The sequence below is a fragment of the Branchiostoma belcheri genome, unplaced genomic scaffold (assembly GCF_001625305.1).
Source record: "Branchiostoma belcheri isolate BF01 breed outbred unplaced genomic scaffold, Haploidv18h27 scaffold15, whole genome shotgun sequence".
Classification (NCBI taxonomy): domain Eukaryota; kingdom Metazoa; phylum Chordata; class Leptocardii; order Amphioxiformes; family Branchiostomatidae; genus Branchiostoma; species Branchiostoma belcheri.
The window spans coordinates 483,932-500,743 of record NW_017802935.1 but is presented as its reverse complement, the minus strand read 5'-3'; the positions used below and the strand labels follow the sequence as shown (position 1 = coordinate 500,743).

At 40.4% G+C, this 16,812-nt stretch overlaps 2 protein-coding genes across 2 annotated transcripts in view; both read left to right on the top strand.

Moving 5' to 3' along the window:
* Positions 1-4,256: 4,256 nt before the first annotated feature.
* On the top strand, positions 4,257-11,297 carry LOC109465380. The gene is made up of 10 exons (XM_019762600.1): positions 4,257-4,551; positions 5,552-5,650; positions 6,078-6,180; positions 6,577-6,738; positions 7,193-7,363; positions 7,544-7,617; positions 8,051-8,248; positions 9,383-9,610; positions 10,039-10,182; positions 10,723-11,297. Exons 1-10 carry the CDS (start codon positions 4,426-4,428, stop codon positions 10,846-10,848), a joined length of 1,431 nt encoding a protein of 476 aa, XP_019618159.1. The 5' UTR covers positions 4,257-4,425; the 3' UTR covers positions 10,849-11,297.
* Positions 11,298-15,953: 4,656 nt separating this feature from the next.
* LOC109465163 overlaps positions 15,954-16,812 on the top strand; it is a 24,402-nt gene continuing 23,543 nt past the window's right edge. The window contains exon 1 of the mRNA XM_019762310.1: positions 15,954-15,986. Coding sequence (XP_019617869.1) covers positions 15,954-15,986 — 33 coding nt within the window. The remainder of the gene's footprint in view (positions 15,987-16,812) is intronic.

Below are 16,812 nucleotides of genomic sequence, written 5' to 3'. Positions count from 1 at the left end.
TACCACGGCAGAAGTTTTCTATGAAATTAGGCACGGAATATACCCTTAACAGCCCCAACTTTAAAGTGCGTCATGCGAATGACACAGTTCCACCACAGTAAGACTTCCCGTCAAAAGTTGGCGTGGTATGTACTCTTAACAGAGCATACTTGAAAGTGCGTCATTGGTATGACACAGTTTACCACGGAATAAATTATTCTACGAATTTAGGCACGGAATATACCCTTAACAGCCCCAACTTTAAAGTGCGTCAAACGAATGACACAGTTCCACCACAGTAAGACTTCCCGTCAAAAGTTGGCGTGGTATGTACTCTTAACAGAGCATACTTGAAAGTGCGTCATTGGTATGACACAGTTTACCACGGCAGAAGTTTTCTATGAAATTAGGCACGGAATATACCCTTAACAGCCCAAACTATCAAGTGCATCAAACGAATGACACAGTTTCACCACAGTAAGGCTTCCCGTCAAAAGTTGGCGTGGCATACACTCTTAACAGAGCATACTTGAAAGTGCGTCATTGGAATGACATAGTTAATGTGCTGCGACAGTATGGGATCCATATACAAAGAAAGACAAAGACAAATTGGAAAGGGTACAGAATCAAGCTGCAAGATTCTGTATGAACAAGTATGAAAGAGGTGCTAGTGTCACGGAAATGAAAAGAAACCTACAGTGGACCTCACTGGAAGACAGAAGAAAGAAGTCCAGACTATGCATGATGTACAAAATGACTAATAAACTGGTGGATGTCCCAACTACTAAGTACCTAATACCAGCCCAGAAGAGAACAAGAAATAGCCATGCATTCAAATACCAGAGTTATAAACCAAGGATTGAGGTGTTCAAGAATTCATTCTTTCCTAGAACTATCGCAGAGTGGAACTCACTGTCACCAAGTACAGTAGGGGCATTGTCAATAGATAGCTTTAAACAATGTCTAGAGCTAGAAGTTCAAGGGTTAGGTGTAACAGGTCGATCGGTGTAATATAGCCAGCTGCCGCCGCGCCGCGTGCCTGCGAAGCTGGTGTGTTACGCCGAAAGGCGGTTATACCGGCTATACAGATACAGATACAGATAGTTTACCACGGGAGAAGTTTTCTATGAAATTAGGCATGGAATATACCCTTAACAGCCCCAACTTTAAAGTGCGTCAAACGAATGACACAGTTTTACCACACTAAGGCTTCCCGTCAAAAGTTGGCGTGGCATACACTCTTAACAGAGCATACTTGAAAGTGCGTCATTGAAATGACACAGTTTACCCCGGCAGAAGTTTTCTATGAAATTAGGCACGGAATATACCCTTAACAGCCCAAACTATCAAGTGCATCAAACGAATGACACAGTTTCACCACAGTAAGGCTTCCCGTCAAAAGTTGGCGTGGTATGTACTCTTAACAGAGCATACTTGAAAGTGCGTCATTAGAATTACACAGTTTACCACGGAATAAATTATTCTACGAATTTTGGCACGGAATATACCCTTAACAGCCCCAACTTTAAAGTGCGTCAAACGAATGACACTGTTTCACCACAGTAAGGCTTCCCGTCAAAAAGTTGGCGTGGTATACACTCTTAACAGAGCATGTACAAGGAACCCTGACTACAACTTATAAACCAACGTGACTCAAATATGATTCCTAAGGCCACAAAACAAGACCGCCGTGCCTTACTGTGGTGAAACTGTGTCATTCGTTTGACGCACTTTCAGTTTGGGCTGTTAAGGGTATATTCCGTGCCTAATTTCATAGCAAACTTCTGCCGTGGTAAACTGTGTCATACCAATGACGCACTTTCAAGTACGCTCTGTTAAGAGTACATACAACGCCAACTTTTGACGGGAAGCCTTGCTGTGGTGAAACTGTGTCATTCGTTTGATGCACTTGATAGCTTGGGCTGTTAAGGGTATATTCAGTGCCTAATTTCATAGAAAACTTCTGCCGTGGTAAACTGTGTCATACCAATGACGCACTTTCAAGAATGCTCTGTTAAGAGTACATACCACGCCAACTTTTGACGGGAAGCCTTACTGTGGTGAAACTGTGTCATTCGTATGACGCACTTTACAGTTTGGGCTGTTAAGGGTATATTCAATGCCTAATTTCATAGAAAACTTCTGCCGTGGTAAACTGTGTCATTCCAATGACGCACTTTCAAGAATGCTCTGTTAAGAGTACATACCACGCCAACTTTTGACGGGAAGCCTTACTGTGGTGAAACTGTGTCATTCGTTTGACGCACTTTACAGTTTGGGCTGTTAAGGGTATATTCCATGCCTAATTTCATAGAAAACTTCTGCCGTGGTAAACTGTGTCATACCAATGACGCACTTTCAAGTATGCTCTGTTAAGAGTACATACCACGCCAACTTTTGACGGGAAGCCTTACTGTGGTGAAACTGTGTCATTCGTATGACGCACTTTATAGATTGGGCTGTTAAGGGTATATTCCGTGCCTAATTTCATAGAAAACTTCTGCCGTGGTAAACTGTGTCATTCCAATGACGCACTTTCAAGAATGCTCTGTTAAAAGTATATACCACGCCAACTTACTGTGGTGAAACAGTGTCATTCGTAGACTGGAATTTCTGTCTAGGAGCTCTGATAATATAACTAGTTTACACAAATTTAGTGTCTGCAGTCTCCAGCAGATTAACAACTATTTCTTATAATTGTCTTATATCGGGCAGCGAATATTTCAAATTTTGCTTTTAATCAAACAGCTGCTCTGTGTGAAATTCTTAAAATGTGAATTCACGAAGCGTACGCGTTTTCCAGACACGAGATATGCTTTGGAAATTAAACCAGTTGGTCATTTGCTACAATACGATCCAGCATTGATTTCCAGACAGCCCCTCACCTGGTCTAGCAGAACCCCTAGGCCTCCTGCAAATGTTTTTACACTGGGTGGACATGAGGCAATTTTCAAACATTGGGCAAAATCTGTGGACATCGGGGTCAAAAAGTGGTTTCTATGTGTTGCTAGGGGAGGCAACGGCCACTTTTCTGGGTGTTGGCTCCATGCTGCAAAGTTTAGTTTAACGGTGGTGAGTATACTTTCTGTGATAAAACTGTGTCATTCGTATGACGCACTTTAAAGTTTGCGTCATTCCAATGACGCACTTTCAACTCTGCTCTGTTAAGAGTATATACAATGCCCACTTTTGACGTGAAATTTTCTGTCATGATGAAACTTGCGGTCAATCCTATGAGTAGTATGACGCAATTTCAAACTTGCTCTTCGATAATAATAAGTTTATTGCAAGTTCGTGCCCTTGGGCTAATTGCAAGTAACAAAGACATGGAGACAACAATACATGGAAAAATACATACAAAAGGATTGTTAAAGTTGCTATACTATTTTCTAGAAGGTAATCGTCTAAAACCGTGATTGCGATGAGCAGCATAATATATTGGATTTGTGAGGCTTTCTTCGTTTCAGTCACAAAACAACCTATCGGGTGTGGTCATCGCTGAAAGCCCAGTGTTTTAGCCTCACTTTCTTGAACATTTCGTTAAGTCGTTACTTCATAAACGCTGTCAGAGGATGCTTACTACATTTGTACTACTCCCGTACACTACCGTCACAACTTGGTAGCGTGACCCGGAAACAGATGTGCCTCGGCTCCTAAGCGGACACCTCAAAACCCCCATGTGGTGCGTATTTGGGCTTGAAAACAATGGCGGAAACCATTGAAAACTATCTGAATATGCATCAATTTTAACTCGATAAATCTCGTTTCTCGCAGAAGTCTGATTGCTCGGGTGCACTGCAGGAGCTAGGACAACTCGTGACGATTACAAAGACACATTTATATGGCTGATTGGACCGTTTTTGTGTGAACTATTGAGTTTTTCCGTGACCATGTCTTATGCCTCATATCGGCGCGTCACACATGTGCTTAGGCCGCCATCTTGTAGGGTCAAAGGTGAACCAACATTTGGGACGGTCCAAAAGTCATCCGCGGGGGCCGGAGGGGGATGAGAGTGTTACTCTCCAAGCAGAGGTTTTGGGCTTGGGGTTATTTTTAGCGTGTTTTTAGGATTTAATGGAAAAACAAATTGAGTGCAAAAGAGAAGCACCGATAAAAAAAGCCTAAAAACACGGTTAAAATAACCCCAAACCCAAACCTCTGCTTGGAGAGTATGAAAGTGTTACGTTTCACACAAACACCCTTTATCGCAATGGGATAGTCCAAAACCATTCACGCAAATCTACCTGCCTACCTGCCTAAGTGCCCAGCACCACGCAAATCACTTCTGCGAATACCGGATATATCTCCGCACAATCACTTTGTGTTAAATAACAACAGCACTAGCAGGGAGTGGTCTTCAAGTTCAACTTTAGTACTCACAGCAAAACCTGAGAGTTAATATTTTCGGCATTTTCTATCTGGCAGCTAAAGTGAAGGTATTTCCCCATGGAACTGAAGGGTAGAGTGTTGGTGTACTCCATCGTGGGCTGTCCCCACTGTATCCGCGCTAAGAACTACCTGGAGCAGCTGGGTCTACCTTACACCGACGTCTCACTCGACAAGTACCCTCAGGTGACAAACTACTATGACTTGCTGTAATTTGTTGACATCTTGCACATGTAAATAGTATACTGTATGGTCGTTAACTGTTGTTGTCAGGTGCTTATTAAGATTCTTACTTAAGGCTTTGTTGTTGTAACATTAAGTGCTCCAAGCATGGAGTTGTTTTTCTAACCTCCATGTTGGAAGTTGGAGGTTTAACGTTAACATTATAATTTAAAGCTCCAAACAGACGTTGGACTATAATTTGTTGACATCTTTTAAACCACTTCAAGAAGTCACCTGTTGCCACTAGATGCTCATTGATATCATTTGTTGTTGTAACATTCACTCCAAATAACTTGGAGGTTTACTAGTAAGTCTACTTTAATTGTTTTCAAGCAGACGTTGCGTGTTTCTTACTTTGTCCAAGGAGGATTTTTGCACAGTCATGATACTGACAATAAGTTCACATCCTGTGTCCTTTCTGTTCAATCAGACTAGGAGTGGTGTTTCACTTGACTAAACAAACAAGCAAGATTCCTGGTAACATTAGACATGTAATAAATTATTAGTAATGAACACTTTTAAGTACCTCTTTTAGATAAAATCCCACTTAGTATGTTTCATAGCTAATGTGCTTTGACATGGTTGATCGGGTTAAACTCTCATTAGACTAGTAGTAATCTATCTGTTGGATAAACAATTTTCGTTTGTTACTTTTGAATAGCTGCTTTTCTGCTGTCTCATTCTTCCTGTTAAATACACCACCAAGCATAATATAGTAGAAAGTCTCAATCTGAAGAATGGTAACAATGAGGTTTTAATTTTCATATACCATTACAGATGGACAACAAGAGATAGAGTCATACCGTTAGAATACAGGTACAAATGGGGAAGTAAAATTTTGTCTTAAAGATTAAAACTCTCTTTATGTAAGCTGGTATCATTTAATATATATTTCACTGTTGATATAACTCATAAGACAAGGATGACAATGTAATAAACCATGTTTGCATTATCTGTACCTTAGATTCGAGAAGAGGTCAGAACCAGAACTGGGAAGAACACAGTCCCTCAGATTTTCTTCAATGCTGTCCATGTTGGAGGCAACGAGGAACTACAGAAACTGGTAGGTCTGTTTTAAATCAATATGTGAGCAGCTGTTTTTTTTTATTTATTTTCTTTGTAACAAAAGAAACATTGTTTGATGAGGTAACATTTAGACTTCTTTTCGACCGGTATGGGAATCATAATACAAATATGCTTTATTTAGATCACCAAGTTCACCAAACAAATTTATTTTGTATGGCTATCTGTTTGTAGTTTGTTAGGACTTTTAAAAGGTATGTAACCTGTATGTTGTTATATTTTGTCTGACCCTGACCTATTCCTTATGACCTGGAGGCTGGAAAGAGTAGAAATCGGCCATATACATAGACAAATAACTTACCAGGGGAGCTGGTCTGCTAAAGGAGTACAGTAACATTACAGTTTCAGTGGCACTGTAGGTCTGTCAGTGTTTAATATGTACACGAAGTTCTGGTTATATTCTCCAGAGTGAGGAAGAACTACAGGAGCTGATTGCGGAGGTGCGAGAGAAGGACCCCCCACCTGATGCTCCTGTGCCACCTGACCCTCTCACAGCTGAGGAGGAGGAAGGTACAGTTGGATAAACTTTGTTTCGTTGTTTGTTTGTTAGTCGACTCGCCTGGAAAATGGCACCCAGGCTAACCCAGCACCTGCCAGGTGGGAGTAAGTTGGCCGTATGTGGAGGAATTTAGGATGCAGAGGTCTGATTTCAAACATCTAGGTCACGTGACTACCTTTTCATGAGCTGATGCAAGATGGTGGATGCCGTCTGAAAACTAGTCTAGCTGATTACTAGTTTGTCATGTACTTCTTAAAATTCTGGAACATTATCATCTCTGATTTCTTGTTGAAATCTGTCCCCCTTTCCACTCGGTTGCTGTAGGGTTCCACTGTGAGGCAGACGAGTACGCCTTACTTCTATGATTGATTGTTTATTTTATTTGTTTGTTTGTTTGTTCCTCCCAGCTGCAGTAGGGTTCCACTGTGAGCCAGATGAGTATGCCATGCTTGTACAGGAGCTGAAACAGTCTGGACTCATCAAGGACAGGAAGTACAACCTCAGGACCTACAGGAACTGTTTTGTCGGCAGGGAGTTTGTCGACTGGCTGGTCAAGGAAAAAGGATTAGGTAACCTAGAACTCAACTTTTTTCTCAGTGTTTAGGTTATTCTTAGCCTGGGTGCCAACAGATTTGTAACGGCAACCCCCAAAATCAGATGGCAGCCAGGCTAGGTTATTCTGACAGTTTGAGGATGTAATTGCCATGGCATAAATACAGAAAGTATAATGTACAATGATCCTATCATGAAGTTATACAGATGCAGATAAAAACACTGCCACGAACTTCAAACATTGCAAAAACCAGGGCTACGGTAAATGCATTCACTCACTCACTCACTCACTCACTCACTCACTCACTCACTCACTCACTCACTCACTTACTCACACACACAACTCACTCACTCACTCACTCACACATGCACTCACTCACTCAATCTGGTTGGCTGTTTGACTGGTCCACTCCTTTGAGTCCGTGATGCATTATCACTACCAAAAGTTGAACTGTACCATTTTTATTGCAGAAAGGGCAGAAGCAGTAGAGATGGGGCAGAAGCTGGTGACGCGAGGGTTCGGGCACCATGTGACAGACGACCACAAGTTCAAGGACGAGGTTCTGTTCTACAGACTTCTGGAGGACGACTCAGAGAGCGCCCTGAACGCAGGGGTGACGGCCGAATGTCAGCCTAGACCTGGTAGGGGCTTGTTTCTGCAGTTTTAAATACCCAAAGTCTAAGGTCAACAAACATCTGTCCTCACTGTCTGTTGATCCTATTAAAGAGTATGTGATCTTCAGATATCCAAGCCTTTGATTCATGTTATATTTTTTTAGTAATCAGTTAAAGTTATACCATGAGTTTTTGCTCCATCTACAGCTGGTGAACTGAGTGAAGTGATCAGAAAACTCATCCTGAAAATCTACTCCAAACATTTGTCCAAGGACGGCAAGGTAAGCTTTGTTTGCTTGTTTTTTTTTACAGTATAGTTTAGCATAATTAGCTGGAAGTTTTATAAAGTGCTTGAAATAGTACTAGTCTTATAAAACACGTAGCCCTACCTATTACAATTATTATGTTTACTGAAGGAAAACATGATATTGTTTTTACTCAATTTTCTCTTCTCCAAACACTAACCTCTGACCTGGCCAATGACATGATTTGTTGACGTCTGTCACCATGGTGACTGGTGTTAGGTTACATAATGTTGCAAACTTCATGGTCTGCTCTGCTTCTGTCACCATATACTAGTAGTACATGTATGTGAATATGTTTGAGTAAAAATTAACAGGGCAGACCATGTCCGAAGGTAAACATAATATGCATTTGCTTTGCAAATGTTACTTGTCTAGTTATGCAATGAACTTGAACTTTCTTCTCTCCCAGAAAGTAGACTACAAGGGTATCGGGGAGAGCCCTGACTTTGCCGAGTATGTGACTCTGACAGCACAGCTACAGAGGGTGAACGTGACAGACTTGAGCAGGGAGGAGAAACTTGCCTTCTTCATCAACATCTACAACGCACTGGTGATCCATGCCTACGTCAAGGTGGGGCCTCCTACCAACCTGTGGCAGAGGTACAAGGTGAGGAGTCAATCAATCAATCAATCAATCAATCAATCAATCAATCAATCAGTGTACAAGGTCATCCATTCCTATGTCAGGGTGGGACCTCCAACCAGCCTGTGGCAGAGATACAAGGTAAGGATTCCATCAATCAATAAATCAATCAATCAATCAGTCAATCAATCAATCCATGCACTCCCCATGCCAATATTATCACCGAGTGTCTCTTTTCAGCACATTCACATACTAGTATATTATTGATAGTAAAGGGCTGTCTTCCAGGCCTCCTTTTCCTTTTGCAGATGTGTGTGTGGACATTCTTTCATATCAAGAGATGATGCTTGCTCTCCAGATCTGGTGATATAGTCATGTACAGTGTCTTGTGTCACTAATATTAGCCCAGGCTAGGGCCCAGGCCTATATCTTTGCATGGCAATCTTGGCGACATGTGTATAAGATAGTATAATGTTGATGTATACATATTTTGTTATGTATCTGTATAGCCGGTATAATCCCCCTTCAAGTCAAATCAAGTTTATTCAGAAAGGATGCCGCAGGCACACACACACGAATTTTGTCCTTATTACATAGTATCTGTATAACCAGTGTAACTGCCCCTTGGGCCACACCAATTTAATTTGTTGGTTCTCGGATTTGCCTGGATTTGCCTCTTCGTTTTTTTCTGATTTGCAAAAAAAAAAAAATTGATTCTGGTCCTGAATCAACTGAAAAATGCTCATGTTTTGCCCCCCAACAGTTGAGGAAAGTCCTTTTCTTCCTACTTGTTACAGTTTTCCCATCTATCATTGCAGTGGTTTGATTAAAAGTTCAAAATTCAATGTTTCAATTTTAACCCAGCCTTTTGTGTTGACTTCATGGCTCATTTTGTAGCATTTAAGCCTATAATAGGATGCCTAGACCTGTTTTTATTTTTATTTTTTTTCGCCCTGTCGCTTCATATTTTTTCTGAAAAAATCCGAGAACCAACAAATCAAATTGGTGTGACCTTGGTGTAGCACACCAGCTTTGCAGGCACGCAGCGTGGCGGCAGCTGGTTATATTAAACCAGACGACTTGTTACCCTTAACCGTTGCACATCTAACTCTAAACATTGTCTAAAGCTATCTAATGTCACGTGTGTTGTCCCCCCAGTTCTTCAACGTGGTGAGTTACATCGTGGGCGGTCACATCTACTCCCTACAGGACATGGAGAACGGCGTGCTTCGCGGGAACAGGAAGGGCATAGGTCAGCTGTTCCGCCCGTTCGGCAAGGACGACCCGCGGCTGCCCGTCGCGCTGGAAAACCCGGAGCCGCTCATACACTTCGCTCTCGTGTGTGGGGCGAAAAGCTGTCCTCCTATCAAAACCTACTCTGCTCAGGTCAGACTATGCTATCATTGCTAACACAAGCTACGTACTTTGCAATTGGATATCTTCGGATATCTATCATTGGAGTACACTCAGGGTGTTCTTGATATTTTGTAGAGAAAAATGAAAGCATTTGTTGTATGACATGTTGGGCACCCATTAAGTGTTTTCTGTGCAGTTATTTTTTGTAATTTTAATTTTAACATAAAATCTGCACTAGTCTAATAGAGTGCACAAGTGATGTTATGTATATGCCAAGCAATACATTGTTATTCGTGTATACTTTAGTAATTGTTAAAGCTGCTTAATTCAGCCTCTAGGCTGCAAAAAAAAGCTTCCAATTTGCAGTATTATGTATTATGTATGTCTTTGCAAATAAACCAGTCATATATGTATATATGAATTTTGAGCCAGAACTCACACGCTTACCTTCTCCCCAGGAAGTGGACAAACAGCTGAAGATCGCAGCAGAGGGTTTTCTGGAAGGGGATGATGGGATACGCGTGGACATGAGCAGGAAGGAAGTCTCGCTCAGCAAAATCTTCAAGTGGTACAAGGTCGACTTCGGCAGCCACAATGATGAGGTAGGAAAGGAAGAGACATGGTGTTGCTTTGGATTTATTTATTTCATTTTAACACACCTGGGTAGCCCAACTCAGCTTTGAGAAGTTGATTTTCAGTGGGGCCCAGTTTACAGAAATAATAAAACATATACTACAACACCCAGCCTTTTGTTGACTTCATGGCTCCTTTTGTAGCATCTGGGACTATAATAGGATATAGGTGTTTTCTTTTACACAACCAAACTTATTATTTCACCTTGCTTATGTTTTGTTGTCTATCAGACACCTTCCTCAGAACTAATGACTGGAGTTCTGCTTCTTGCCGCAAAAGGGCCACCTACATCGGCTACATATACTACAACACCCAGCCTTTTGTTGACTTCATGGCTTCTATTGTTACAGTATAATAGGATGCCTAGACCTGTTTTTATTTTTTTGCCCTGTTGCTTCATATTTTTTTGGAAAAAAAATTGGAGAACCAACAAATTAAATTGGTGTGGCCTAATCTATATCATTCATGCATACATGTACTAACCCATGGAACTCTGTCTCCACATACAGGTACTACAGTGGGTCTACGACCACATGTCAGCAGGACAGAAGAAGTCCCAGGTGTCAGAACTGTTAGTCGGCAAAAAGTACAAACTCAGTCACATGTCATACGACTGGGGGGTCAACTCCAAGTAGAGAAAGAAATTTGTTTGTTTGTGTGTTTGTGAATTTGTTTATTCATGTCCTCTTTTCATTAAAGTTATGAGTGAAGAGCTTAGTTGTGTGGCATTACGGCAGAACATTTGGCTCAGAACCTAGAGGTCCTGGGTTTGAATCCTGCCAAGTCACCAACCTTGTGACTTTGGGGAAGGCACTTAACACGACTTTCCTCACTTTGCCCAGGTGTAAATGAGTATGCCAGAATGATCATTATCATGATCGTGGGCATTAAAGGAAAACCAAAAACCAAGAGCTCAGGGTCAGACAAAATCTAGCAACATGCTGATTTAATACATGATTGGAGTCCTACCAAATCCATAAACATCTAGTCATAGTTTAAGTTGACTAGAGACTGCAGTCACTGTTCCAACACAGGGAAAGTGAAATGTTTTAGTGTGGAGTCTCAAATGAACCTGCTTCCACACACTTTAAAGGCACTCTATGTAGTTTTTTGACAATACAGAAAGTATATTTTTCATTCTTTTCTTTACATAGTACATTGACTTAACCCTTTAGTATTCCAAAATCATACTCCTCAACAAAAAATACAACATCCTTGCTCCTTAGAAGCTTAGAAAACTGTGAATGATCTTCTATACAACCTCTGGCCAAACCGCACATATGGTACATTGTATTGTCCACTGCTAGTGGTTTGACCTACATCCCAGTGGGGTGTCAGTTGATAGCTTACCAGTTTCTGAAATACCTAACCGTTTACCAGATTTTTTATCTCTTTTGAAGGGATAATGACCACAGTTTTTTCATGCCCAACAAAATACTCCAAGTTGATAATTATATTCCACCAGACCTCATGTGAAAGATATGAGTGTTCTTCTAAGGAGGCTATATCTTGTCACATGTGCCCCTGTCAATCAAGCCTGGCAAGCCGGGTCAATTAGCCACCCTAGGGGGCAACCCCTGTATGTTGTTGTTGTTGTCCTGAGCAAACCGGTGGCACCGGGTACCCAAGAAGGACTGTTTGAACGGACAAAATATACGTAAGAAATGTGAAATAATGACACAAATGTGTTGAAAAGTGATAGTAACTGTTAATAACACTGAAATTTAGTATAATTAGAATATTCCAAATTTTTGCGCAAAAAACTACATAGAGTGCCTTTAAATAAAAGGTGCCCCTTGTATTTCTGATTTATATGCTGCATTTGAATGGTGGAATTAATGGTAGATATTTAAATCAAAAGCTTGTTTAAAAATTTCTAAACTTAAAGATCTCCAGTATGATGTAATGCATTGTTTCTTCTTGATGCTGTCAGATATTAACTAGATAGATATGTATTATAGCTTTTTTTAGTGGTATACCTTTACAGGCAGCTAATACATACACTGTCAGTTATATACTCAAGATATATCCTCATTTACTTAGCAATACTATAAGTTATGTCTTTTATATTCTTATATGTACTGCACTGTACTGTCAGTTACAGACTCTTGCTACAGATTATGTCAATTTCTGTGAATCACTATGCAATAATTTAGCTGTAGTTATGAAATAAAACTGCTTCTGTCTAAGTATGAAGTCACTGTACTTCTACATAGTAGAGGGGCTGAAATAAACTATATGATATGGAAAAGGCTGTCTTGGATCATTATCTCTAGTTGATTCTATCACTGCCTGCTTCAAAATTCTACAGCATAAGAATCATGCCAGTTATATGAATAAACTCAGAATACAAGAGCTGGGATGAAATGGCACCAGCCATTTATTTTTTATATTTATTGTTTAATCAATTGTACATGATTTCCATACCAAAATAGTGTATAATATTCATGCATAACTTGCCCAATCTGTAACTACTTAAAAATATTTTCATGGTGGAAAGACATACTTCGTACTGTGGGACATTTCATATGGTGAAAGTGAGATGGATTGTACATGTAGTAAAATTAAAGTGTTTGAACATTCCTTTGCAACATTCCAAATCTTCACATACAGAAAACCACTAACTTGGACCCATTCTGTTCTACTTCTGAAACAATGGCTCTACATAGGATGGAAGATGGTCTAATAAAAACAAAACATACCAGTGCATTGTTGTCGCAATTTGAATAAAGAACACATACATACATGTATACCACTAATACCAGTATCAAGCTAATGCAGTAATAAAGTGTTGAAGGAAGAGTCTGTCCATCTCACACCAAACATGTATGGGACAGACTTGTAAGCTATACCATTGTGACTTGTCATGATTGTGAAAGTTTGGCCTTCAGTATACAGGTATACATATCTCTACAGATTGGGACAGCTGGCAATAGCTAGATTATTGTTAACAGTTGTGTAATATGCATAACTACAATTGGAATAAGAATGACCCATGCTTTATCCTGCTTCTAACTGAATTGTCTGTCCACCAAAGATCCCAAGGTATTGTTACCGTAATATACAAGCTCTACATGATCAGACTTTGAGAGAAGTAAATCAAGGCAAGCTTGGTGCGCACTCTAGCTTAGTCAAGGTACTTACAACATATTAACATGTACATAAATACTAGCCTGGGTGCCATTCGATTAATAATGGCTACCCCGATTTTTTCCCAGTTACCCAGGCTACATAGATTCGGTATTTCACCTTCGAATTATCTGACTGTGGAAATGCCCATTGCCCACTATCACGGTCAACATCTTCTGCTTACATAATCTCCAAGCAGATCCTATAGTGGCAAGGCTGTAACTGCTTGGAGATTATGCTATGCCACTGGACGATTGTGCTTGAAATCTTTTTTTACCTGTATTCAGACTGCCCATACCTTTACATGATAAAACAGTCCAAACATATCTTCAGTAAAAACACATCCAATACCTGTTGACAAACTTGTACATTCAAAAGCATTAAACACATTTTTAAAGTCTGATTACTATATATATAGCAGCAGGGCACTTAAGAAGTTACTAGTAGTAATGTAAAATATAATTAACAATGAAACATGTCGGAACTGTAATTTCCAACACCAGAATTAACCATACCCAAAATATTGATTGTGTTACAGTTCAAACTTGTTTCCAAATGACTTCTACCAACACAGATGAACTTTCAAGCATACATGTGGAAACTAGCTTTGGATGCTTGACAGTGAAAAAGCTGATTATCACAGTCTTCAAACATGCAGATAATATAGTAGACATACATTGTACATGCTGCAAAGCACCCTTGCAACTGAGTTCAGGCACCAAAGACATTATGAACACTCATGTATAATTGTATGATTATTTCACAATGATCTGCAGTCCATGTATTTTCCAGTGTCACATAGAGGATTAGGAGTAAGACACTTTTCTTTTATACATTGTACTTATTGCACAATCCACTGATAACCACTCAACCCCAAATTCTAGGAGTTTATGAAACATTACAGTAAGAGAAAATCCAACACTGTTCCCCAGAACTATCACAAAGATTGAGACCACAAAATTCATATCTGCATAGTAATATGAACTGTTACATTACATTTTATGATGACCTTGCGACAGAATCTACCCTCCAAGCAGAGGTTGGATTGGAAGATTGTGACTATCTTCTCTGATTTGCCCTGTTTATTTTTCTACCACTAGTAACAGCTAGCTGGCTCATCCAAGTATCCAACATTGGTTGTCAGAAAACAGGGCAAAGGCGGACCTCTGCTTAGAGTCACTCATTGAAAGAGTTTGTTAAAAATCCAAAGTATGTATAAATGTATACGTAGCTGGCTTTTGGTGTGCTATTTGATAAAAATGGGAGGATACATTCTGAGTTGCAACCTGTGACATTAAATCATGAGTTCACGAATTATTCAAAAGTCCTATTTTCAGTTTTGACTGTGTAGATTACAAAACAGGATAGTCCAATACATTTCAATCATCTTTGGGATGGAGTAACAAAATTTGCTACATAAAGACATAGCCCCTTACCACATTCAATATCAAGCCATAAATGCATCTAAAAGAGAGAAATTTAGTAGCCAGCTTCAAAATATCTGTGCCTAGTTATATGTACATGTGTACATTGTAACATCCTCCCATAATTTGTGAATTTTTCCACCATCCTTTACTTACACTACCTAGTCCCTATTCCATGATTGGAATAACAGAAATATTACATGTAAGCTCTTGCAGAGTCTCTAAGGCAATTTGCGAAGTTGAAAATGATTGCCCAGGTACAATGTACAAATCATACTGTTGCAGAAAGTTATAACTTATTACTTAATTAATCTTTATGCATGATTTTTTACACACAAAAATTCAAACACATGGAGATTTCCTAGCAAAAAAATCAGTCATAAAGTCATTCAAGTTCTGATGTCCATACGGCAAATCCAAGTAACATCTTGTTTCACGTCTCTTTTGTAACATGTTCCGTTGATTTTCGAGTCTTCTTTGTTGTGAGTAAAATAGTATACCAGTCCAAACTTGTGTGGGTGATGACGCAATAGGTCATAGTTTCCAACGCAACGCTATATTCGGACGTGCCATCACCAAAGGAAAATACGCAGTACCGCCAAAATCCATCTTGCTGCACATCTGGGGTAAAAATTGTTGTCACTCAATGGTAGATGTGAAAGACTTCTTCGCGCCCAGAAATGATTATGTTTGTGAGACGATTATATGATTATCATGAATCAGAAAGCTGCCACCACCACCACCATGATTCGACACGACTACGTAACGTTATATGTACAACCATGTACAACTGTTGTGGGATTTGACGGAGCGTTTCTTCCTCACACGTCGCCGTCGGTGCAACTGTAGAAGACACAGTTCCCCTGGCAGGAGTAGCAGATGAAGAAGAGAGCCGCCAGGAAGACCAGCGTGCATATAGTGCAGGGCTTTTTCTCCAGGAAGAAACTGGCGAGATACAGTCCCATGAACATGGAGTGGTTGTACCACAGAGCCGGATTCAGTGGCTTCGGGATCAGCAATACGGGCAGCAACCACTGCAGGCAATACATGGTGGTTCTTCTTTGGGATGTCCCCTTCGCGTGTACGTCCGTAAAAGTCGTTTCGAGACGATTCAGAGACCGAGACGAGGGCGTTTTGAAAGTTGAACAACACCTACGAACTTCGTGTCCATCGTCCGACCGACTACGATGTCGCTGTCGAAGTGTAACGCCGTACGCGAAGTACGCTGAGCTATGATTGGTCAGGTCGTGGAGCATACCTCCGCATCACAATTTGATTGGATGCTTTTGCGAACGCGTACCGTTTTGATTGGCTAGCCTGACGTGCGGGAATACAAAGCGTTCGGATCGTCCACTTTTTTGGAGGGGGTATCAGTTTTTTTTTAAATATGGGTCAAGCGTTGGCCTATCCCGAAAGTTTCCTGGTTCACGTCTTCATACCCTTCATGACAAAGAAATCCTTTGATGATTGATGCTTTGAAGCGAAAACTTGTCCACGGTGGGTGTTGTTTGGCGATGCATTTGGTAAATGCAATGAATGTTAGATATCCTTTCACGCCTGCCTTTCACGGAAAGCTATCATTACAGCATTTTCTCACCAATGATGCAAATATTGATTGCGAATTATATCTAATGATGTAACTTTGTATCACAGGTCACAAATATAAAATTCCCATCATGTATCATATTTTTGATTGCTTGAAATCAGAAAGGATATAGTCTTGATTGAAATGATGAAGTTCGCTTCATTGGCACCTGTTAATGATATATTACACTGACACTGTTAATATGTTATACCATCTAAGGTGATCTGGGGAGAATGGTAACCAGACTTATAAGTGTTTCATACGTGCTCCAACTTTCGATTTTACGGTTACGGCACTAGCCTCCTGTACAGACCGTTCTGGCGGTCCGGTTTCTGTGAGGGCAGCGGTTTTCAGCTTTCTGGCCTATATGAGGGCCTGCAAGCCCTTTTTTCGGTAAGGCGTAATCCGGCCGTTTTAGACTTCGTAATTCGTAGGCAGCCTCCGCAAAAATCAACGTAATT